At 37.1% G+C, this 24,586-nt stretch overlaps 1 protein-coding gene across 8 annotated transcripts in view; it reads left to right on the top strand.

Annotated features, from left to right (window-relative positions):
• Positions 1-24,586, top strand: part of Diaph3 (diaphanous related formin 3) — a 437,024-nt gene that overhangs the window by 200,162 nt on the left and 212,276 nt on the right. For all 8 annotated transcript variants that reach the window (XM_027394029.1, XM_027394028.1, XM_027394027.1 and 5 more), the window contains one exon: positions 2,823-2,924. In XM_027394029.1, coding sequence (XP_027249830.1) covers positions 2,823-2,924 — 102 coding nt within the window. The remainder of the gene's footprint in view (positions 1-2,822; positions 2,925-24,586) is intronic.

The raw sequence follows: 24,586 nt of genomic DNA, 5'->3' as shown, positions 1-24,586 counted from the left end.
ACTTCCTTGTTTGTTATTGACTGTGTATGTGGCTTCTTGCTGAGAGCAGATGCTTAGTTCCTTAAAGAAAAAATTTTCTACACAATACATATTTGTATTTCTTATAATGAGTTTTGTTTAATATTCAGAGTAGCTTTCAACTTGATTACATGGATGTTTTTGATAATTATGTGCATTTTGTGGTCTAGAGAAAGGAAAAAAAATTTCATTTGCACTTGTAACTAATGTCCATATAGGTACACCTTCGTATAATTTCTTAATGTACTAGTTTCCTTTTGTTGTTACAATTCACCGCAATTTCAACAGATTGCAATAAGGTATTGACTGTCTTGAATTGCTGTGAAGTAGAAGGTCCAGCATTGTTCTCACGGAGCTGAAGTCAGGTTTTGGCAGGTCTTGAGTCCTTTCTTTCTCCCTCTTTTACCTTGGACCCTCTTTCATCTTGTAGGCAGTTATCACTGTACCCTTCTCTCCTCCTTTGCCTCATCCCATCTTCCTGCTACTGCTGTTCTCCCCTGTTGATTATACTCAACACTGAGCTATTCCAGGCTATTCACCCCAGTTTAAGACCATCGATGATAACTGGAATTCCAACTGTAGTTTTGATTCCTTTTGCCACTTAAGCAGATATTTTCAAAGATTTTGGGTGAGTAGACAAGCACATCTTGGATCTAGTTTGTTTTGTTCTTTATAACATATTTAGTAAATATAAAGCCAGTGAATGATTTGAAAAACCTAAGAAAATGTACACCTCTCCACACATGTATTATATAATCTTTTATATGTTCAGTATAAAATAGAAATTTCACACTATTTGAAGTCTTAACATTTAATTTTTAAAAATTCCTTTTAGTGTCAATGTAGAAGCAAATCATTATTGTGTAATAATCACTATTTTTGTTATCACTGTTCACTGTCATTTCATTTTGATATGCTACTAATATACAATGTGCTGGAAGTGTGTTTATTTTTATGCTACATTTGCACACCATTATTCATGTATTGAAAATAAACACAAATTAGCATTGCATTGTAACACTTTCTTGTATATACTGTGCATAAGGCTTTGTATGAGCGTCTGTCAGAGACTTTGCCTTTTTGGTGTTAATATTTTGCCAGCAGTAATGACATTTCCATGTATAATTATAATGCAACATAGGTGTAGCTTTGTTGAGATTGATGAGAAGTAGAAATTGGATTGGATAAACATAATCTTTATATGTTTGAGGCCAAAAGTACTTAAAATGGTCCCGTAAGACATGGACATAGAGAAGGAGAGGATAATTGAGTAGCATGGAGGTATTATTTCTAGCAATACTCCAGTGAATGCCGATGATAGACTGCAGTGCCTATACAATGCCCATGGGGAATTTAGTAAGGAACTGAAGGGAGAAGAAGGTTGTGCACTCTCATAAATCACGAGTTTTCCTCAATGGAACATCCAAATACTGAGGTGAAAATTTGTAATATCCTTTTGAAACAATAAGATACATATAACTAAGATAGATATTTTTTAAGATATGAGCATCTTAAAAAATGCTAAGAATCTGAGTAGTCCCATTTAATAAGGAATTTGACAGTATAGCTGAATACTTGAAGCGAACAACAAAGATAAATACCTAGACTTTTTTCTCAGGTATTTCCAACAAGAGAAATTCATATTCATGTGGCAAAAATCATATACTTTTAATGCTTGCATTCACCTTGCAGGATTAAAAGGGACCACCTTGTTCTGAGGATGTTCTTAAATTGCCACTTTGTTGTTTATTTTTAGCCAGTCAACCAAGGTTTCATCCAGAGATGAGCCTATGACACACTCTTGAATATAACTAATTTTTATGTATGACCCTAGACTACTATTTAAAACTACTGATACTTTGGGCGAGTTTTCTTTCTGCCTGGAGACATGAATAGCATGCCATGGAGTTAATGGTTCCTTTTGCTTGAGTCTACTGACCTAATTGGGACCTGGGGCCATCTTCCCCTTTACTCTCCCCTTAATTTTAATGTTGGTATACCAACTTTACCATTGGATTTTGAAACAAAGGCTTTGTGTAGGTTTTGTTCATGGGTCAGGAGAGGACCACTTTTTCTTTAAATGATTGTGTTAAGTGTGTGGGTTGGAAATACTACTGTACATGGCCAAAAGACCTGACCAGCTGAAGGAACCTGTGCATTCTAGACCATGGTAGATACAGGCAGGTACATTGGCGACATGCATATGCATTCCATCTGCAAAGTTCCTCAGCCTATGTCTCCACCACCTCTAAATTTTTCTCCCCATCAGAAAACTCATTAAAAGCATCTTCAGTTTTTGTTATTAAAATATGATCCTTCTAAGTTAAATCTTGTAAGCACTGCATTAAAATTCCCTTCATTCCTTTCCTATTCTTTCCCTTGCCTTCGGTAGCAACTTATGATTTCTTTGATCCCCCTGAGTAAAGTCTGAAATGTGTTTGGATTTGCCTGAGATTTCTGACATTCAATTCCCTAAAGCTGAAAAGTAATGGATCATATTTATCCAGGTGAGAAAGCTGTTCTTTTGGTATAGGTTGCGTTCTCCTTTCTCAGTTATAAGCTAATGAAATAAATATTCAGGAGTGCTTGATTTGAATATATAATAACTGGGATAGAGGCAAGGAAAATTGAGTGTTTCCAAGCTGAGCGGCCTGTTGCTTAAGGCTCAGGATAAGGAAGGTTATCTGAGAAAAAAAAAAGATGAACTTCTTGACTGGTTTCTGTTCCACAGTTTACTGTTTAATTTCCCTAATCTTGGATAGCTGCAGATAGTGAAGGTACTTTTCCTGTGTTTTAATTTTTAGAACTTACTAAAGCATCTGCCTGATGAAGAGCAATTGAATTCATTGTCCCAGTTCAAGAGTGACTACAACAACTTATGCGAACCTGAGCAGTTTGCTGTTAAGGTAAGTCCTGTGTGTCTTATTTATTATGTCTCTTTGGTGGGAGCTCTTACTGTGCAAAACAAGAGAGAGAAAATAGAAAGCTTCCCACAACACTGTAGTTCATGTCAGCACTTAATGGCCATCTTGATATCTTGATTTTTTTTTAACCTGAAAATATTTGTGACAAATCATCTCAATATAAAATAATGTATTTAAAGTTGAGACTGAGTTGAACTTCAAAGACCTTTTGAAAAGAATGTTTGTCAGTTTTCTATATTGTATCAAAATGTAAAACAAGAAGCACACTCCCAATGACTCTGGTATATTTGTGATTTATAGTCAATCTAGGAGTAGAGAGTTCTTGCAAACTGCAAGGGTCCGTTTTTCTCATTTTAATCATTCATTTGAGTTCATCTCATGGTTTTAACTCTGATATTAGAAATATTGTCTTATTATTTGCAATGAGAGAGAAAATGAATTCATTTGAAAAAAAATCAAATTATCTCTTGTTTGCCTTTTCTTTTTTTTGTGTAAGCTGTGGCCTAGAGGTGATCCCTACATTAGCTGCTTTACAACTCAAAGTTAAGAATTATTTTTAATACCAAACATTCTTTCTCTGTTCCCTCTCCTAGCATTAAGTGACCCTTTTTAGGTTGGCTGTAACTGTCATGATAAATGACATTCTTTTTCACTGTTACTTAGCTTTTCTTTAGTTTTTCCTATGGCCATCCCTTCTTTTACAAATTTCAGTGTAAGTTGTGTATTAAATAGCTTTGTAATAGAATGATTTGATATAATTTTAAACCAAAGAAAACTGGGAAAATTTTGAAATTATAGAACCTACGAAAAAAAAAAAAGAATCACACTAATTGATCAGTTTAACATTTGTATCTGAGGCTAATCCTGTCCAGCTGGGATTTTCTTCATTTTTAGTGTCTTTAGATGTTTTTAAATTTTAGAACTTTTACACTTTAGTTATTTTTAATTTTTAATAAACTAACACACAATACACAAATACAGATACACAGACACATTGAAAGTAACCAGAGCCAAAGTCTACATATTTCTATGAACTTCTATGCACTCAAAATTGTTGTTAAGAATAGCTGAATAGCTTTACTTTGGATTTTACACATCCATTTTTTTCACCTTGGTGCTACTAAACCCTTGATAATAGTGTTTGTTTTGGATCATATATTGAGAATGCAGTTCACCATGGTGGGGAAGTCAAGGCAGCAGAAAGCACCGGTCAGCTAGTATGATATTCATATTATATCCTCCATCAAGAAGCTGGGGTGGGGATGGGGGATGAGAGAAAGAGTTGGTTGTGGGAAAGGCATGTTCATTTCTTTCTTTAATTCACTCCACACCTGGTCTGAAGATCCTGTTTATTTTTAGCATATGTCTTACCATACCAGTTAAACAGTCTAGAAAATGCCCTCTCTAGAAAAGTCCGAAGCTTTGTGTCACAAGTCATTGTAGACCCCTTCAAGTTAATGGCAAGCCTATGAAAATGCGCATGAGAACTAAGACTTAACCTGGAGCTTGCTCATTCCAAGCTGGGTCACACCTCTGTGCAAATGGCCAGTGTCATGGGAAGGATGTGCTGCTGAAAGCTTTTCCTGTGTGTACTGGAAACTGTGCTGCCATGGTCTGCTACTTGTCACTGCTCTTGACTACACTGTTCAGTTTCTAGTTAGCTTATCTTTAACATCTCAAAGTTACCTATTGTGATGAAAAATGAATTGCTTTCATTCTTTAACTCCAGTCTGGTTCCCCTTCTCCAAATCCCCCTTTCACCCCATTACCCTTGTTACACCTCTTCTTTTTCCATCCAACCCATAAAAGGAAAGCCATCTTAAAGCCCTGACTACTTTATATTATAAAAAATAAGTTGGACAAAACACATGAGACATCATAGAATGATGGATATTTTCTCTTCTGTCTGAATTTGAAGTTCAATCTTTGATGACTTGCTAAGGAACAGTGAACGTACAGTTTATCAACTTCATATTAATTATATTTATGATATTAATATTATATTAATGATAGTTTCATGATATTAGAGAACTGATTATAATTTTCTCCATAAGATTCCCATAATACTGATTTTAGTTTTAGAGTAATAATTTAAAGAAACACTTCTTGCTGTTATCTAAACTTGAGATTTCTAACTTTTTATCTTAACTTAGAATCATATTTATCTTTTACTGTTACCTAAAATACTGTTCATTTTCTTGAGTGATCATCTGAGGTAAGAACTAAGGAATTAGTCAAGGAGTGCTCTAATCTTAACTTATCTTCTGCCTCCCTTGAACTGAGCTAGTTCTTGCTTTTTTATTTGGTTTTCACCATATATAACTTTGTTCTTAGTTGTGTTTCTTCTCCTGGGTTCTGTAGACCAAAACTCCAATTTATGATTCCGGCAGTGTTCTCCCTCTGCGCCTTACCCTGTTCTCCTTGCATTTTTTTTCTTCTTTGACAGGGTCTCTCTTCTTAGATGTAGCTTCCTTGTAATTTGCTTTGTAGGCCCACATATCCTCCATCTTGTATTGAGTTTCCTAGTACCTCTCAGGACTCCTTGCTAGCATATTCATTTTGATAAAAGCTATTTTAAAGTCTAGATATATTAATTGCTTGTGAGATTTTATAGGTATGTAAATTCTCTGTTCTGATTCATACCAGTTACAAATTCTGATAAAATGCACTTTTTTTAAACATATATCTAAACATCAGATGGCGACCAAGTTAAATGAAGGTGTTTGCGTTATACAAGGAACTTTAATGTTCTACAAGAATCACTCAAAAGCAAACAAGTTGCAGCTCCTCGTACAACTTATTGTACACTGGTATCATTTAATCTTTGATTGAGAGGCCTGTGTCAAATTAGCATAGTCAAACTGTTAGGTACCAATTTCATTAACAGAAAAATTAGTGTCAACCAAAAATATATGTGCAAATGGCCAGTGTCATGGGAAGGATGTGCTGCTGAAAGCTTTTCTCATATCATGTTAGAACAGAGTCTGGTACACAAATCAACTCTTAGAATTACTGTATGTAATCTTCCTTAAGTTTTTGGATGTGGTCAAATGGAATATCTGTTGTTATTTGAACTATTTAGCTGAATCCCCTCACATTTTACATCCCTGAAGTGGTATCCCAATTTGATTTGTAAGTATTCTCCATCTTTCTAATACTACAGATATTCATCTTTACATTTATGTCTTTCTTGAAATTGGGAGCAGAATTCTTTAGTGCAGTACCACCTATCTTTCCAACTATGAATTTTAAATGAATGTATAGAAAGGGATACAATACAGTACTAAGGATTTAGCTGTTCCAATGATATTTAGTGTAATGCACATCTTAGGCCCCTTTCTGAATTAATTTTCCATGCGCTGCTATGAATAGACATGGACAAGACAACTTCCCACATGCTGTGCACTTGGCTATCCATGGTGTGGTATGTAGTGAGATGTGCTTCTTAGAGAATGACTGATGCTTAGTCCTGAACTCAGAGCCTCATATTTCCTGAGCATGCACAATGCCATTAAACTATTTAGTCCCCCCCCCCCCCCCGCCGCTCCTATTTTTGTGTTTTATTTTTATGTGCTTGGGTGTTTTGTCTGCATGTGTATGTCTGTTGAAGGGTGTTGGATCCTCTGGAACTGGAGTAACAGACAGTTGTGAGCTGCCATGTGGGTGCTGGAAATCGATCCTGGGTCATCTCAGGAAACAGTGAGTGCTCTTAACCATTGCGCCATCTCTCCAGTCTTTGTACCCAGTTCTTCACTTTCTAAGCATTAGTAATTGTATATATTTTTAAAGTACCATGTGTACTGATGAATTATGGCCAGTGAGCCTATCTATCACCTACTTTGCCTATCAGTTTTATGTGGAGGTAATATCTGTAATTTGTAGCTATCACTGAAATGTGGAGTTAAAATCTAAGTGGTATTTATTGTTATTTTCATATCCCAGAATTTACTGTTATTTTGAGTAGGGTGTTTTTTTATGTTCGTTTTTTTTTTTAGCAGATTTTAGTATGTGAATAATATCACATCTAATAACCTGCACAATCTGTCTTTGAATGCTAAGAAATACAGGTTCTGGCCACTAATATTTCATATGTCTCTATAATGTGGCTGATTTCGTGTCTATTTGAATTGTTCTTTAATGAATAAGACCAATTCCCATGCTGTGCTTGATAGTTTCAGTTTAGTGTACGTCATTGAATATTGATCAATCTACTTAATTTCAAAAGTTCCTTTCTATGGATAGTCTTAAACATTTCTCGTTCAGAAACTGGCTTCTCCTGGTGATTTAGTAGTGTCCTTTCTTGCCAGCTTCTTTCCTATTTACAGTTTAAGTAATGAAAATGTATTCCCCAGAAACTTTTGCTAGTGGGATCAGGTGCCTAATTGGATCAGATCAGGTGCCTATTGCTTTAAATTTCTTCCTCCTTCCATCACTCCGAAAGACAGCCTCTTATTAAAGGTTGCTTTCATGGAGTGTAACCTGACTTAGTTGTGTGAGTATATTTCATATATTTGCAGGGTTTCTTTGATCAATAAGCCATTAGGTAAAAATCACTGTGTTCACAGTGGCATGGTTTTAACTGTGTGAAAATGATTTATGTAAATATTCAACAGGATCAGAAGATTAGCTGAAGTTTGGAAAGAGACCTAAAAATTTGCATTTGACACTTGGTGTACTAGACTTTCTTTGATTAAAAACTCTGGGTTTATGAGTATTTGTCTCCATACTATTTAATTCTGCTAATCTTCTCACTCTTCAAAGGAATCAAACATTTATAGGAGATGGATCTCACAAATGTCCTATTTGTATATTGTATTTTGATCTGCTACCATTTGGTGTCACTGTAGGGCAGGGCTTTTAAACCTTGTGAAGTAGAGGCCTTTTATTACTATTATTATTTCTGCTGTAAAATGTTGCATAAAGTCCATATATAGCTCACTGTATTAAAATGTTAGTCTGAAATAAACCCTAATATTTTTGTTTTAAAATAAATAATTTAAGAACATTGAAGACATTGTGAATGTACCTTGAAGGCCCCTCCCGCACCTCAGTTTACACTAATTGTCATCCTAACAGTTGGGTTCCTATTGCTTTGTATTACTAATGCATGAATGTTCAGATGAGCATGTTAAAAAGTGCTTTTTCAGAAACTCTTTTCAGTACATAATGAGGATTATTTTCATGCTACAGTATTTTCAAATTCTTGTTTAGAATTTCATTACCCATTTTATGACTTTCTTTTAATCGTTCACTTTGACATCACCTAGTAATTCCACTAAAAAGTGAACCCCCACACATCTTTGCTTATTCATTGAAAGACAACATATTACGTAGCACTGTAGTCCAGATAAGTCTTAGATATTTCTCACTAGCTGTATGGCCTTGACCAGTTGTTCCTATTCATTTGTTCCTATCTCCATTTTCATATGAAGTGAGACCCAGTTAGCTTCCCATTGTTTTTCTAACTACCAACACCTAAGTAGCTTCCCAAAGCACAAGTTTATTATCACACAATGTTGGATGACAATTGAAAATCCAGAGATGGCTAGTTGAACTGCATTCCTGTTGTGGGGTCTAGGGTCTTTCCACCTATAGAGGAAGCCTACAGTTCTTGGGCTGTCCTTTCCCGGCTGAGATCTTAACTTTGTTCTTTGTGACATCTTCACCAAACAGTCTGCTGCACTCTGAAGGCAACACACCTCTCACTGTTAATATGCATTACTTCCTTTCTTTACCCTTTGAGACATTCTCTCTGGAAAATATCTCTTACCATTTCTATTATTTAAAATAAAGTTCAGCATCTTTCCTCTCTGTTGCCATAGTACCCTGTGTATATTTCTAAATGTGTTTTAGTACACTGGATTCTAAGTGTTACTTTACAAGTAAGAGTCTTGTAAACTAACTCTGAGTCTTCTTGTAAACTAACTCTGAACACTTTGTTAGACCATTTATTACCAGTGTCTTTGGTTCATCTTCTAGCATGTAGTGAACATATGATACTGATTACATGAATCCATGAAGAAAATGGGTGGGCCAAATAGAAAGAAGGCCAAAAACATAGGACAAACAACAAAATATATAGAACCATTTTTTTAAACTTAACTATTATGATTGTGTGGGGCATCAGTATGAAAACTGCAACATACACAGGCCAGGGGACAATGTTTAGAGTTGAGGGTCTCCTTCCGCTTTTACATGGATTTCCAGGATTGAGTTTAGGTCACTAGATTTGAGCTACAAATTCATTACCTTTTGAGGTATCTTGCTGGCCCCAAATAAGTGTTCTTTACTCCCACCTTTGTTTAAAAGGTATTGATAAAATAATTACTTTAATCTGGGTAAAAATAAGCTAGTAGATGATGATACTTATTCCATTGCTTCCTGTTAGCCTGCTGGACTCCATGGACATTTTCTTGACCTTTTTTTCAATTTTTTAATTTTTTATTTTATTCCTTTATTAGTTCAAATTAGGAACAAGCTTGCTTCACATTCACATGTCAATCCCTTCTCCCTTTCCCTCCCCTCCCCTCCAACATCCCACCTGCCCCTAGCCATCCCCCCCTCCACTCCCCAGGCAGGGTAAGGTCCTCAAAAGGGGCTCCCCAAAGTATACCACATCATCCTGGGCCAGGCCTAGGCCCTTCCCCAAGTGTTCTTGACCTTTCTTTAATTCAAAGGCCATGTTGTTCAAGTGTGTAAATATGCATGATAGAACACTTCCATTGGTGTTCAGTGGAATTGATTTCTAAAAGTGTTTGGGAAATTATGATTTGATCCTGATTCATTGAAACACTTTTAGAGAAGATTGACAGAGAAAAATGGGCTTCTAAGAGGCTACCTAAACAGTATAAACATTCCTTTATCAGGCTGAATGCCACCAGGCTTTTACTGTGACCCTTCAATTTTACATACGTAATTGGATCAAAAATGCCCTGTTCCAAATTAGGCAAGAGTCACACAGTTAAACTTTAAAACGTAACAAAAGGCAGGAGCATAATCTTAATGTGTGCATGTTTCTGTGTAGCATGTGATCGCCTGCTGTTCAGGGAAGCCAGAAGAAGGTGTCAGATCCCCAGGAACTGGAGTTACAGACAGTTGTGAGCCAACATGTGTATGCTCCAAATGAAACCTGGATCCTCTTGAAGGGTAGCTAGTACTCTAGGCTGCTAAACCATCTCTAGCCCCTGAGACATTTAAGAACATACTTGGCTTTTCATAATCACTGGTTTCTTTTGTCTTTGGTAATTGGCCCTGTGGTTTGTCTGTCAAGTGCATAAAATGTGACTGAAGTTAGCAGAAGCTGGAGTCTTCTGTATCCTGTCAGTTTCTTCCACCTACTGCTGCTACTCTGCATCACCTGCCAGGTATTCAAGCTCACTTACATTGTCACCCTCATCCACAGATCTTTCACTGTGCATGGAGAACATTTGTGTGGAATGGTGGGCTATTTTATTCCTAACTATATTCTTAGCTGTATAAATCTTAACATTATGCCTCACCTACGATTGTAAGCATTCAACCATTGTTGTTCACTTCTCTCAATGCTTTAGTTTGTACCTTTCTTGACAGGGTATTCTTTGGATCCAAGACCCTGGAAGCTCAGCAGGGTAGATAGTTTCCTCCTGGTTTAAGGCTTATTAACTTACCTTACTCTGAGTTACCATTGATTTTTCTTTGAACTAAAATCCATCAACTGTTTAATGATTGTAATTTTTCTTTTGATTTGATTTCTGCCTTCTCTCACATTTAACTGCCTAAGCCAAAGCCATTTACTTTTAATTAAAGTGAAATTCTTTTGGTTTGAGTAGTTAAACTCTGTTGTCAGTTGAAGGATACTTTAAGCCCTCCCCCTTTCTTTTTCTGAAGATCTGCATGATTTCTTCTGAATTACTCACATTTCTTAACTTTTCTAATACATAACACTTTGTAGTTCCTTGCTGACATAACTCATCAAAGGCCATATATCTTTTTTTATGTGTTTAATAATTTGTAGTCTAAAAATAATGCATGTTTTTTGGTTTAATTAAATCTATCCAGGGAAAAATATAGGTTATTTGTATAATTGAGCTTAGTTCTTGACTGATAGACTTCATGTGTTTAAGAATTTACTGATATAAATTTGAGATCTCATTAGGTAGTTCTGAAAAATGGCTCCAAACTGATACTGTTCCTTTAGTGTAATTCTCAGCCTTGGTTGTTCAAAGTGCTTTGATTTCATTCGGCCTTGAGGTCCTGTTGAAAGCTATACTACTTAATATCAATATTGTTTATATGAATCCAGAAGTAGTCAATTCTTATTCATTTATCTGATGGACACAATTCTCAGCATTCTTAAGATTTTGCAGTAAATGCATCTCTTAATTGGCATTTTTCTTTGTTTTAGTTTGAGCCAATAACAAAAATAAAAGTGTAATGATGTAATATTGCATAGGAATAAATAATTCACAGGAAGTGGTGGCATGAAAATGGGTATGTTTTACTAGAATGGTTTGAAGGTTTGATAAAGGTGTAATGATTGAGCAGAAGCTTGACATCAGTAACTTGGATGATTTTGAGGAAGCATCTTCTAGATAGAGATCACCATGAACAGCCATCATGTTTTTAAGTGATAAACACATTTGATGATGTAATGTGTTGATGCAAAACAATTCCTGTTGCAAACGAGAATAATATATTTTAGTCCATGTAATATTTGTGGTTAGAAATGCAGATTCTGCTTATCCTGTAGAATATGTTCCTCTGTGGAAGAAGTTACAGAAAAAGTGAAAGTCACAAACCATCAGGGAACATGAGGTTGGAGCAGTATGGCAAATGTATTGTTTCTAATGTTAACAATATTTGTAGTTTAGGTTTGGGGGAAGCTAGTTATTTGCTCAGTGTAACAATACATTTCAAAAGTCTTACCCAGCAATTGCAACAATATTAAGTTGGATAAATAGGTTGGTAGTGGATGGCTGCTAATGGGCCATAGGTGGCCCAAGATAATTTGGCCATAAACCTTACCATTCTCTCCACAATCACTAGGTTCTAATCAGTCAGTCAACAGGCTTTGCAACACAGGCAGAGAGGGCTTCATCAGAGAACTTCAGTTCCCAGAAGCCAGTGTTTGGGAGTGAGGGAGAGTGCTGTTGAGTGACACTAGAGAGACCAACAGGGCCTTTCAGCCTCAGTGTTGGAGAGTTGCAAACAAAGGATTGAAAGGTCACATGGTGCCTTCCTACTTTCTTTGTGGGGAAAAGGATTGTGAGTGAGGAGTGTAAATGAAGCTATTTTTAGATTAGCATGGCAGTTTTCATGTTCTTATTGCCAATGTGTGAATGAGTAGTAAAAGGACTGCCCTTAAAGGCCATGACACTTGAGAAGTGGTCAGGTTTTAGACAATTTTGAGAGTAGGGAGGCTAGGATTTCTACTGTTCCAGTTTGGGAAGTAAGAGGAATCCAGGCTAATTAAATGGATACAAGAGTACCCAGCCTGTAGGGTGAAGGTCACCACCTGAGTAGATAAAGAGAAGCCTTGCAGAAGAAACATTTTCTTGAAAATACTAATAATCCAAGTGGACATGTTGGGAATCTATTCACTTGGATGAAAACTGGGTGGTAAGGACTGGAGGTTCTAAATTTGGTGCTGGTTGTGTACACTTGGCATTTAGATAGCTTTGAGGCCAGATGAGATCTGGAAATGTAACTCAAGCGGTGAAAGAATAGAGGAAATATGCAAACCTTCCTGTTTTCGCCCATCTTTCCCCCAGAGGACAGCAGCAAAGTTCTGTTTGTGTTTGCCTTTGGTTACCACCTCTCTGAGGAAAATTAAGGTCCCCGATCGAGGAATTATACAAGATAATTTTATGATATGACACTGTTGCTGTTTGTTTCAAAAACTAAGCAAGAGTTGGAGTAAGAGGGCTGTCTGGCATCTAAAGAGTATGCAAGTCACTAGTGACAGAAAGAAACTGCTAGTCATGAGGATATATGTGTCTGTAGAAATAAGAAATAACTCTTGCCTGCAGACCCTGCTCTTGTAAACATAATGTAGTCATTTCTAATTTGTCATCATATTAATGTACATTTCTCATAAGCTCAGATATAGTCAAGATGCCAAAGTGTACAGGCATGTTCTTGCTTGATAAATCTCATTTAATCAAAGGATTGAATGCATTTAGTTCAAATCTTCATCAAAATAATAATATCAAATCTTGCCATTAAGCAGAAAAATCACTTACATACTGCCAATTGTGTTCTCTGTCGAGTAGGAAGAAAAGTGTCATTGAGCTCTGAATGGAATCTCTTGTGAGCTTTTGTTGCCCATGTTCCCTGGAAATTAGCAGAATGTCAGCTGTATTAAATAACTCTGCGATTCTTTAATTTATTAGAACTAATAAAAACACAGCATGACCCAAATAACATGCTATTTCATTGAGTTGCTAAGCCTAGTGAGTTTCTGTGAAAGTTTGAAATTTTAACTGCGGCATATTAATCCCCCCTTTTAATGGTAAAAAGTACAAAATATTGCTTGTATTGGGAGATCTTAAATTCTTTTAGTGTTTTGCCTGCAAGCCTCAATGTAACCTGTCTCTACCTGGGTGTTTTCTGATTCATCATCTCCCACTCTCCTTTTCCAACACTACTTTAATGCCAGGCCTTTGTATCCTTTCTCAGATATACCAGTTGAATTCTTGGGTGTAATTTTCAAGAAGTTCCATCCCATCCTTGTACCCCTTCTTTGGACCTTGTTTTCCCTAGGCTTGCTGTCTATGCTTCTTGTTCTCTGTAGCTCCAGAGATTGTTTCCTCACAGCTTCCTTTCCTTCTTCACAGGTCAGCTGTTGGGCGTTGTTACCATAGAACCATCCTTGAGATAACTGCCAGAGCATCCCCACAGTACCCACTGTTTTCTCACTTAGTGTATTCTGTTCCATTGGCCTATCATCTCTCCATAGTGTTGTCAATGATAATAAGAATCTTTGTTTCAAATGACTGTTAATGGATTTCTGTTGTCTTGAACTGTACCTGGTATCTAGTGTCTGATAAATACTTGGTAAATGAATAAAAGACGCCCCCCTAGTTACTTCATTTTTTTATTTCTTTTTTTTTTTTTCTTAAATGTCAAAAGCTAAAGCCATTGAGTTTTGGCTGACAGAAACTTGATGGGCAACCTAACAGGTTTCCAGCACAGGATCTGGATTAAAATAGCTTGGCTTGGAATTATATATCCAACTAATATTCTCTGTATTTATAAATGGTTTGGGTAGACCTGGCTTTGAATTTTGACTTTAACTATAAAATAATCCCTCCTGCCTCCCTCCCTCCCCTCCCTTCCTCCCTCCCTCCCCACTCCCTCCAAAGGACTGTGGGGTTTAGCAAAGCTCATGCATTGTATTGCCAGCTGCTGTCAATATCTTCACATTTTTATTTTGAATGTTTTCTTCTCTAGGGTTAGGGTTATCCTCTTAGAGTCACAATCTCTAGAAGTTCTCTTACTGTCCTGTGATACTTTAGCCTGGCTATGCACATGTGTTTGCTCCCACCAATGTCTTATGGCTTTTTGTGTTTCAGACAATGTCAAGTTCCAGGTCCTACTTGCATTCTGCTCTCTCTTGACTTCTGCTCAGAACTTCACTCTGTTGTGAAATTCACTTCTTTCCATTTTCTCTTCTGGCTTTCTTGTGCATTGTCTCTGACTCTCTGACTGCTCTCTGGTTCTTTCTCAGTTTTCCTAAGACTAGAGGAAGATTCTAATACCTTTTTGGTATACCTATTTTGCCATAGTATTTTATTTTACTTTTTTAACTTGTGTTTGCCAGCCTGCATTCATGTGCACCCTATAGGATCCTGGTGCCTGAGGTGACCAGAAGAGGGGACTCTATCATCTGGCACTGGAGTTCTGGAGGGTTGAAGCCACAAACAGGTGCCGGTCAATAAATCAGTCTGGGTCCTCTGGAAGAGCATGCAGTGCTCCAGCATTTGTTTGTTTGTTTGTTTGTTTTTTAAATATTATGGTATGTATGTAGGGAGTCACCCTATACCTTAATCCTATAGTATGTATGACTTGTAATAGCTCATAGATGAATATTTGGATAATAGCAGGGAGGAAGGTTAATTTTGGAGTTTCACGCTAATGGCCTAAAACTTACATCAATTAAGCTAGCCCAGAATCAGCATGTACAGACTGATTGTTATCTGACATTATGTTACTAATGAATCATTCACAAAGTAAGCTCATATGCTCATGTCATTTGTACAATAGCCCCTTAAGGTAACAAGAATTGGAAATCTTGGAGGCTCTATCTAGAGATGTTCTAATGGTTAAGAGTGCTTATTGAGCAAGCAGGGGGACCTTCAGCACTATGTCCTTACACTGGAGCCTGATAACCAGATGACCTAGAATGAGAGTGGCAAACTCCAGGGTCACTGAGAAACCCTGTCTCATGGGACTAACGCAGAATGTAATAGGAGCTGATACCCATGTTCTCTGGCCTCCATGTACATAAGCCCATATAAATACCACACTCACCATGTACGTATATCAACACATGCATAATTCATACCTACAGCCCTTTACATACAGAGCTGACACATGAATGAATAAAAGTCTTAATCAAGAACCACCACACTGATGATTTCTGCTTCCCAATTTGAATGTCTCACTGTTTCTACCCTATTGTGTTATTTCTAGGTTCAGGCCTCTTGCCATATTGGCAAGTTATATATATATATGTAGAGAGAGAAGATAAATTAATACAAAAGCAAGCATTTAAAAGATAGGCTTGGCCTTTTATTCTTTTGCTCATGACCTGTCTTGTTCCTGTTTTTCTATTCAAAATACAAAATATGTTTTTCCCCAGAGTCTAATGGTCCAATGGGAATAGACTTCCCTGTTCTTGTTCAAACAGCATAATGCAGAAACTACCTCCTCTGAGTCCCCGCTCTTGTGTTCCTGCTACCTTTTTCTATTTTCTTTCCCTAAGTTAACAAGCAAACAATTCTCTAGGGCTAAACACTTCACCACTTCTCTGGGATACTGTAATAAATTGTGTATTTCTGTTTAATTTACCTCCTGGCTGCTGGAACACAGCTTCGTGCTGCTTTGACCCCATATTCACTGGATTAGTTAGGATACTTGTCTGAGATTTTTGCCTCATGCTCTTTGCTTTGCTTACATTTTTCTTGTGTATTCAGCTGTATGTTTCATTAAATATCCTTATCTTGCAAAGCAGACTTTGCTCTTTTGAAAGGATGGATGTGTTTGTTTTCTTTCCTCTAACATTAGGTCAAGTTCCCTGTCCTTCATCTTAGCTATGATCCATTATTACTGCCGTTTCTCTTTCTTTTCTAGGGGTGTCAGTTTTGTGTCCAAGTCCAGTTATTATTTTTCTGTGGCGGAGGAATATTGAGTAGTGGAATTGATTTCTTTCTCCTTTAGTAAAATGCTATCATAGCTTTTCAACCACCAGCTTCCCCATTACCACCAAATCATCGTTCTCCATATAGTTCCCACAATTCTTATAAGGAAAAGAATATCTAAAAATTCCTCCAAATCCTTCTGTTTACATTACTTTTGTGTGTTAATATTGTGCCTGCATTTTATTTACATTCATACGTTAAGTAGTCACCACTTGATATATTAATTTTAATTTCTTGAAAAGCTGCCATTGCCAGGCGTTGGTGGCGCACGCCTTTAATCCCAGCACTCGGGAGGCAGAGGCAGGTGGATCTCTGTGAGTTCAAGACCAGCCTGGTCTACAAGAGCTAGTTCCAGGACAGCCTCCAAAGCCACAGAGAAACCCTGTCTAGAAAAACCAAAAACAAACAAACAAACAAAAAATAACAAAAAAAAGAAACGCTGCCATTGTTAGTGGTTTTCAATGAAATTGATTGAATGGTGGTATTTTGGATTTTTCATTGCTCTTTTATGTCACTTTGTTTCTCTTTCTACATCAATCTATATGGACTTTATGCTGTAGGGAAATGTAGTATTTCTGTCCTTTGATCAGAGTTCCTTTAGGATCCTCCATGTGGACCCTGTAGGTGAAATAAAGCATGAAGGCTATTAAGTTCAATTGAACAGTAGCATATAGATAGATGATTTAAGCTTAAGAAACGTAGTTGAGGGGTGTGTGTGAGTGAGTGTGTGTGTGTGTGTGTGTGTGTGTGTGTGTGTGTGTGTGATGTGGGAATACATGTGTATGTTCATGTAGTAGGCTTGTTGCTGGTGTTATTCTTCAGGATCTGTTCACCATCCCTCCCCCATCCTCCTGTTGGAGACCTGGGCTTTCTTTGGTCTAGAACTTGCCTAATAGGCTGAGCTTGTCAGCTTGTCAGATGCAGGGATCCTCCTGTCTCCATTCTCCTAGCAGTTGGATTATAAGTGTGTGTCATAACAGCCAGCTTTTTTTATGTGGGATCTGGGATCAAACTTCAGTCATTTTGTTTGCAAAACAAACACTTTTACCAGCTAAGCTATTTTTTCAGCTGTTTGAGCTTTTGACAATCTTTCACCTTGTTTCTAAAGATAGTACTGTTCTCACACTTTGTGTGATTTGGGGGCCTGCTTTGATTTTTCTTATCTAAGAAGAACTATGTCTGATAAGGCCTCACTTAGTACTTACTGGATTTCTTACTACTTCCCTTGGAATTACCCATGGTTTTACTTCTGGTTACAATAACAGGTGTATATAGCCAATGCTTTTTCTATACTCTCTCTCTTCAAATGCAGGTTTCTAAATATGTTTTTCACAATCTGATCCATTCTGCCCATTGCCTGATTGCCATGTTTGACCAGTATTTTCATTGGTCTCTCATTCTGCATGACATTCAGTCTGACATCACATCTCTGTTATCTTCACAAAGATTGGGTATCCTTCCTTACAAAAGTCTGGAGAGTTACTTTATCAAATGTACCCTGAGAACCTAGTTTGAAATCTCCCAAAATGCTTCCATCTATGTCTTGACCTAAAGAGTGAGTTGGACTAAACCCTGAAGAGATTTCTTAAAAGCCTTTGATTTCGTTGTAGAAGTCTCCAAACCAATTTTCTTTGTCCTACTGGAGAAGCAGAATGGAAAATACAAATAATCAAAACTAAGAAATGTACAGCAAGGTGTCATTGTTAGGGAGCCTGTGCTTGCAATAAATACCCAGCTCTTTTGACATTAGTATAGTGGCACCAGAGAAAACAAGATTGTATAAAATGGCTCACAAAAAAATATCAGGAATTAGTCATGTAAGTTATTTTGAGTAGCTATCACTTAAAAAAAAAAAGCTAGTTGGCAAACACCATAGGAAAACGCCTCTTATTTCTTTTAAATAAGCTATTCTGAAGCTTCAAAGGCTTTCCACTGTCCCTGCCTCATCCTCCCCAGAAAGGAGAGAAAACAACCAAACAAATAAACAACAACAACAACAAAAACTCTTGACTATTTCTTAGTGCTATTAGCTTTTGAACCTAGATGTCAAAAGATCAGCTGTAGTATTCTACTCAATGAGTTGAGCTGTTGATGGGATTGTTTGGCTTCAGTTGAAGACTTTTTTAGTTTGTGATTAACTTTTACTTCAGCTACTGATCTGTCTTGAATATGTAATTAATTAAATACCCAAAAGTTCAATGACTTTAGTCAAAGTGACTCTTGAGTGGAAGTATGTTTATAGTATTTTAATGATTTTTCAGTTCCCTCCAGTTCAGTGAAATTTGCAAAACCATGAAGGGATTGAATTCTTCTGTGTATTCATTTCATTCATGTCAGGGAATGGATAGAAGGGATTGCATTCCTCTATGTATTCATTTCATTCATGTCAGGGAAATGGCAGCAGCAAATGACAGTTAAAATAAAATAGAATGTACTTTAATTTATGTGTGCTTTAAGCTATGGTTTTAATGTGTAGCCCAGGCTGACCCTGACCTGGCTGTCTGTCTTCCTTATTTTTTAGAGTCCTGGATGGACAGGATATTGTAACACCAAGTTAGAATTGGCATTTGTTTTTAAACAATATTGTTAAAAGAAGATGTGGCCTCAGTGGGGTGGTTTCAATAAAATGTCCCCCATAGGCTCATTTATTCGAATGGTTAGTCATCAGGGAGTGGCAGTTTTTGAGAAGGATTAAGAGTTATGGCCCTTCACCCTTCCTGGGGAGCAGAAAGGGTATGTGATAGGTAGGGCTTTAGTGGGGCGGGGGTGGGGGGGGAGATGAGACAGGGCAGGAGGGGAGGGAGAGGGAACTGGGCCCATGCTAGCCAAGTTTTGTTCTCTCTTTTGGCCTGTGGATTACGATGTAGCTTTTTTTCTACTGCTCCAACACCATGTTCTCCACCATGATGATAATGAACTAAACCTCTCAAATGGTAAGCAAACTCCCAATTAAATGTTTCCCTTTTTAAGAAGCATGACTCAGAAGTTGTTACCCACAGGTGTGAGATATTATTGTGTCAGACCCTGATCATGCTGTATTTTTGGAGTAGCATGGACTTTCAGGTTTTAGGACTAGAAAAGTGGTTGGGTGCTTTAAGTGGTTCTTAATTGGCCATCCTGGAAGGACAATGGAAAACAGTGGTGTAGAGGGTGATATGGAATGTAGAACCCAGATCAGAAGTTATAGAGGGACAATATTGATGTGTTCTAAAGACTATTCTTGTGAAGTTTTCCCCAAGAATAGAGCAGGTTTCTCCTCTTGTACTAAAAATTTGCCAGAGGCTAAATTGATGAGTATTGGCAGTAATATTTCAAAACAGCCTAGTATTTCCCATGTCACATGGTTAATAGTGATCACTCGTATGCACATCTGTAATGAAAAGAAGCAAGTGGAACATGGAGAACTACAAAGTGTACAGTTTGAGGGACAGGCAATACCAATAAGGTTTTGTTGTAGTATAGAGCCCAAGTAGACTAGAAGTTTTCATTGTGATCCTAAATGGAACAGGGTATAGTGACCCCAAGGCAACATCACACCCAACTAGGCTTCTAACTTCTGAAAAAAAAAAAATACAGAAAAGCTTAAGCAGAGCAGGTATCCTTTAATTTCAGAAAGTAGATGTGGATGTAACTAAAGGTAGTAGCCCTGTTTCAGCCTCAGCAAGGAGCAGAATTTGTTAGCTTCCACCACTTGGTTATGTCTTTAGAGTCAAGAATACAAGGAAAAGTTTTGCGGAAGCTCCTTCTGTGGCTAAGGAAAACCTTTGAGGCCAGCCATGTGCCGTGGGTGTGCCTTCATGGAAGCACAGAAAAGCCCTAGTATGAACCTGTGAAAGTAAAGCTTGGATTATGTTGCAGACCCCAAGATGTTGGATATCCATCCCAAAAAAGCTGCATTCTGAGTGTTAAAACAGCCCCAAAGAGGGACGCTGAAGTGAACAAAGCTGTTAAGATTTGGAAAGCTGAAGAACAGTTTGACATCAGACATGGAGATGCTAATTTGGAGTTTTACCCTGTTGGTTTTTAGGTTTGCTTGGCCCAACATTTTCTCACTATTCTTCCTTTCCTCCCTTTTGGAGTGTTCCATTGTATTTTAAAAGTATAAAAACTGTTTTTGATTTTGATTTAGATTGCTGTGAGTCCTATAAAAGACTTGAACTTTGGATACTTAAACAATATTGAAAATAAGCATCTTTGAAGTTGGACTGAATGCATTTTTTTTACATTTTGATATGGCTGTAAGCCTATGGGGATCATATTTAAATGCTTGGTGATCAGGGATTGACACCACTTGAGAAGGTGTAGGCATGTAGCCTTATTGGATTGGGACTAGGCCTTGTTGGATGACATTTGTCACTAGGTGGAATTTGAGGTTTCAAAAATCCATGCTTGGTCCAGTTATCTGTCTCTCTGCTTGTGGATCAGGATGTAGCTCTCTCAGCTGCTACGTGAACATCATGAGTGCAGTCATGCTCTTGACATGACTATAATAGACTCAACTTCAAAGTATAACAAGCCCCCAATTAAATGTTTCCTTTTAGAAGAATTGCCTTGGTCATGGTATCTCTTCACTGCAATAGAACCGTGACAAGTTGGCAGTGGTGACTCTATACCATTCATTCATTCTGTTACTATTTGGGAATAATCTATTACTCCCAAACTTCATACTTTATTGCTAATCACAAAGTCTCTTTTGCTATCCTTTCTCCTTAACTTATCTTCATTCTTGTAGGCAGAATACTGGTTGAGTTAGCCTGCCCATCTGCTTCTCCCCTTTCTGTGAAGCTAGGGTAATATGCCAAGTAGAAGAAGTTCCACTAGGGAGCCTACACTCTGACTTGAGTTTTCTTTTTTACCCAACCTGAGATTTCTATACCTCAGCAGGACCATTATTGCAATTGTTTATTGCTTGATCACATAGTATACTATCTCATAAAAAAGGTAAATGATTTAGACTTTTGAAAATGTGGCCAAACATTCATTTTAGTTTGAAGTTCTCGTCTTCCAGTTTAATTCATCTTATGTATTTTGTTGTACTGTTTTTCTGCCTTTTTTACAAAGCCTTCAGTGTTTTGTTTATTTAGTAACTCATGTTGTTTTTCTATTTTGCTAATTACCTTTGGAGAGAATGATTCTAATTTAGTTTACATTTATTTAATTAGCCTATGAGTGCATGCCCATATGGGGGAGCGTGTGGCATAGTCAGAAGACATTTGTGAAGACATCTCTGTCCTTCCACCATGTGATTTTCAGGGTAGATATCAAGCCAGTGGATTTGGCACCTGTATCTTTTCCTGGGGATCCATCCCAGCATCTCAAGGGAATATATTTTAAGGATATTTTAAATCCTTTTGGGTAAACTCTCTTGTTTTTGTCCAATTACAATACTACATGCTTATAATTCCAGTATTTAGGGAGTAGAAATAGGGGGATCCAGTGTTCAGTGGGAGCCTTGCTGGCATAGAGAGTTTGATGTGAGCCTAGGCTCCATGGCACTCTGGACACTAACCTCTTTGTATTTTCACTTACATTCCAATCTGTATTTCATCATTTTCCTTCTTCCACAAGGATTGCCTTATGAGTTAATCTGGTGTCCAGGAATTCTTCCTTGTCTTCCTTTTATTCTTGTTGTTTCTTACATCAGAATTTTGAAGAGGTCTGGTTTCTATTTTTTCCCCCTCATCTTTTGATACTCACTTCCTTGCCCACTGTTTCATCCATCTCCAGTTTCTTGTCATCAATTCACATTTCTCTTTATTTTCACTGTTTACTGCTTTGGGGCTCAAATGCCAAGTCCTCATGAAAGTATTGATTAAAATGATGCCATCTGCCTTCATTCTTTACTTATATCACCCCATTTTTCATTTATTCATAACACCAAAGGCCATTCTTCTTTTCCAGTGGTGCCAATCACTCTTGTAGGTGCCTTTTGAACTCAGAGTTACTTGTATCAGGGACACTGTATGCTGCATTCTTCTGGAAAATTACTTTTAACATTTGAAGTTTAACTTTGCTATTCTTATTTGGTACAAAGTATGTGTAAGTGAAGACTTGAAATTGTTTCTCATTTAGATATATTTTTGAAATTTGTGTTTGGAACTTTTTAAATATAGTCTATATAATCACAACTAAAAAAGGACACATTTAAATTCATAATGGTATTGTGGGGTTTTCTTTTTGATGATTTATATATTCATTTTCCTTTTTGTATATGATCCTTTCTAGCTGGGCCATCTATATAGTATTGAAATTTTATTGCATAATTGACTTAATTAGTTTCACTTGGAAAAACAAAACACCTTTACAGTCACATCCTAATTACTAGGCATGCATCATTCATTAGGAATAAATCCTGTAGTGCTTTTTTCATATATAAGCAAAAAGCTTATGATTCAGCATTTTGCAAGCCATGTTTATAGAGTGCTAAGATAAGACTATTGTCCATTGCCTATGATGTTTTCTTCTGTACCCCAGAAATCTGAATATAGATGTCTCGTGGACTCCTGTAAGACTTTTTAGGGAATATAGTGGGGAAATGAGGCTATATTTAACTAAAGTACTGTAGAATTAGGCAATTTTCTTTTACTTCTAGCTTAATGTGTAATTATTGAAGATATATCCTGGCTCATTTGCAGTTTTATTCCATGCTCCTTAAACTACTATTGTGGTAGAAAGGTCGGTGAAGGCCAGTTTTCATGAAATTTGGGAAATACTGTAAGGACTATTCTTTCGGTGTATTGTTCTCATGGAAACTTTTGATATATATGATATATGTGTCTGTGTGTGGAACTTTTGATATTTGTTACATACATGTGGAACTGTTGATTTGTTAAATACACAAGTATCTTTAGATATAGATTATATAAATGTATGTATTTGAAGTATCCCTATGACCTAAAAGTGTCTTCTTGAATTATTACTATTAAAAGGAAAGCCTAACAGAAAAATCTTGTAGATACCAGGTTATATGGTCACAGTATAGAATAAAATACAACACATGAGGTGAAGGATAATTGGTTAATTTGGGTGAAGGTGGTTTCTACTTTTAATACTAGAAACTGTATTATAATAAAATAGTTTTTTATAATTCTATTTCTAATAACACAAAAACTCTTAAAATATAGGAATAGATTTAACAGATTTATGAGAACCCTATAGAATGTAAAGAGTAAAGAATGGGATATAAAGAGTAGAGAAGTACACAAGCCTACTGCTTGAGACTGGACTGTCTGTAGAGCAAGCTGTGTTCCATGAGAAGTGAAAGGCACGTATCTCCAGAACTCAGCCCCTTAGCCTTTGTTCTTTTGAAAAATTTCCACTTTCTTTCCAAAGTTAAGTTATAGCAGAGTACATGCTTAGAGCCAAGAAGCAGAAAGCAATGGCTGTACCTAAACAACCATTTGCAGGGCTAAGGAAGAGGGGGCTTTCTGCGTGAGGACTTAAGCCCTTCTGTGGGGATCTATTTGAGTAGGTCAGTGTCTACAGGCTGACACTGAGGACAGTTTGCCAGAAAGCAACTACAGCAGGACTAGTGTGGAATAAAGCACCTGGATGTCTAGGAGGATGAGTGTTGAAAAGCATCTGGTTGTCCAGCAGGACAAGTGCGGAGTAACATCTGGATGTCCAGAAGAGATGAGTGTGGAAAAGCAGCTCAGTATCCAGCAATCCTGGGAGGTACTGAACTTCTGGCCCTGTCCAATAGAGGGAACAATTTATCACTTGATATACTGACTTGAACAAAGAGAAAAAAGAAAGAAAACTATTTCAGGCAAGAGGGGTCACAACCATAGGAAAAGATATACTTGGGGAATGCCTTCTCCACCACATAAACTAGTATCTAACTCTTCAGGGAAGATGTAGGAGATTGAGTACTACTTAAAATGCTAGAGTAATAGCTTTTAATTTACAGAGCTTCTCAAACACTGAAGGAAGCCCACACCACCCAAGGTAAACACCCAGGGGCTGAGTTATCTACTGAAGAACATATAATCTTTAAAGGGAGGCTGTGGCTTTTGGAGTGTGTACAGCCTTTGAATATACAACTTAAAAATTAAGGAATAAGAAAATTGAAGAAACTGCTAGAGAAAGTGGCAAAGTCAATCTGTTCACAAATGGTTTTGACTGTGGATTTCACTTCTACACACATAATGTGGATATGGTGATGATCTGTAAGGCTCCAAAGAACAGGTCGGGGCACAGGGTAGACAAAGGAAATTAAAATATGTTCCTAACCAAGAAATATTT

Source organism: Cricetulus griseus, assembly GCF_003668045.3.
Source record: "Cricetulus griseus strain 17A/GY chromosome 1 unlocalized genomic scaffold, alternate assembly CriGri-PICRH-1.0 chr1_1, whole genome shotgun sequence".
NCBI lineage: Eukaryota > Metazoa > Chordata > Mammalia > Rodentia > Cricetidae > Cricetulus > Cricetulus griseus.
The sequence above is the reverse complement of the archived record's forward strand: the minus strand, read 5'-3'. Positions and strand labels throughout refer to the sequence as shown.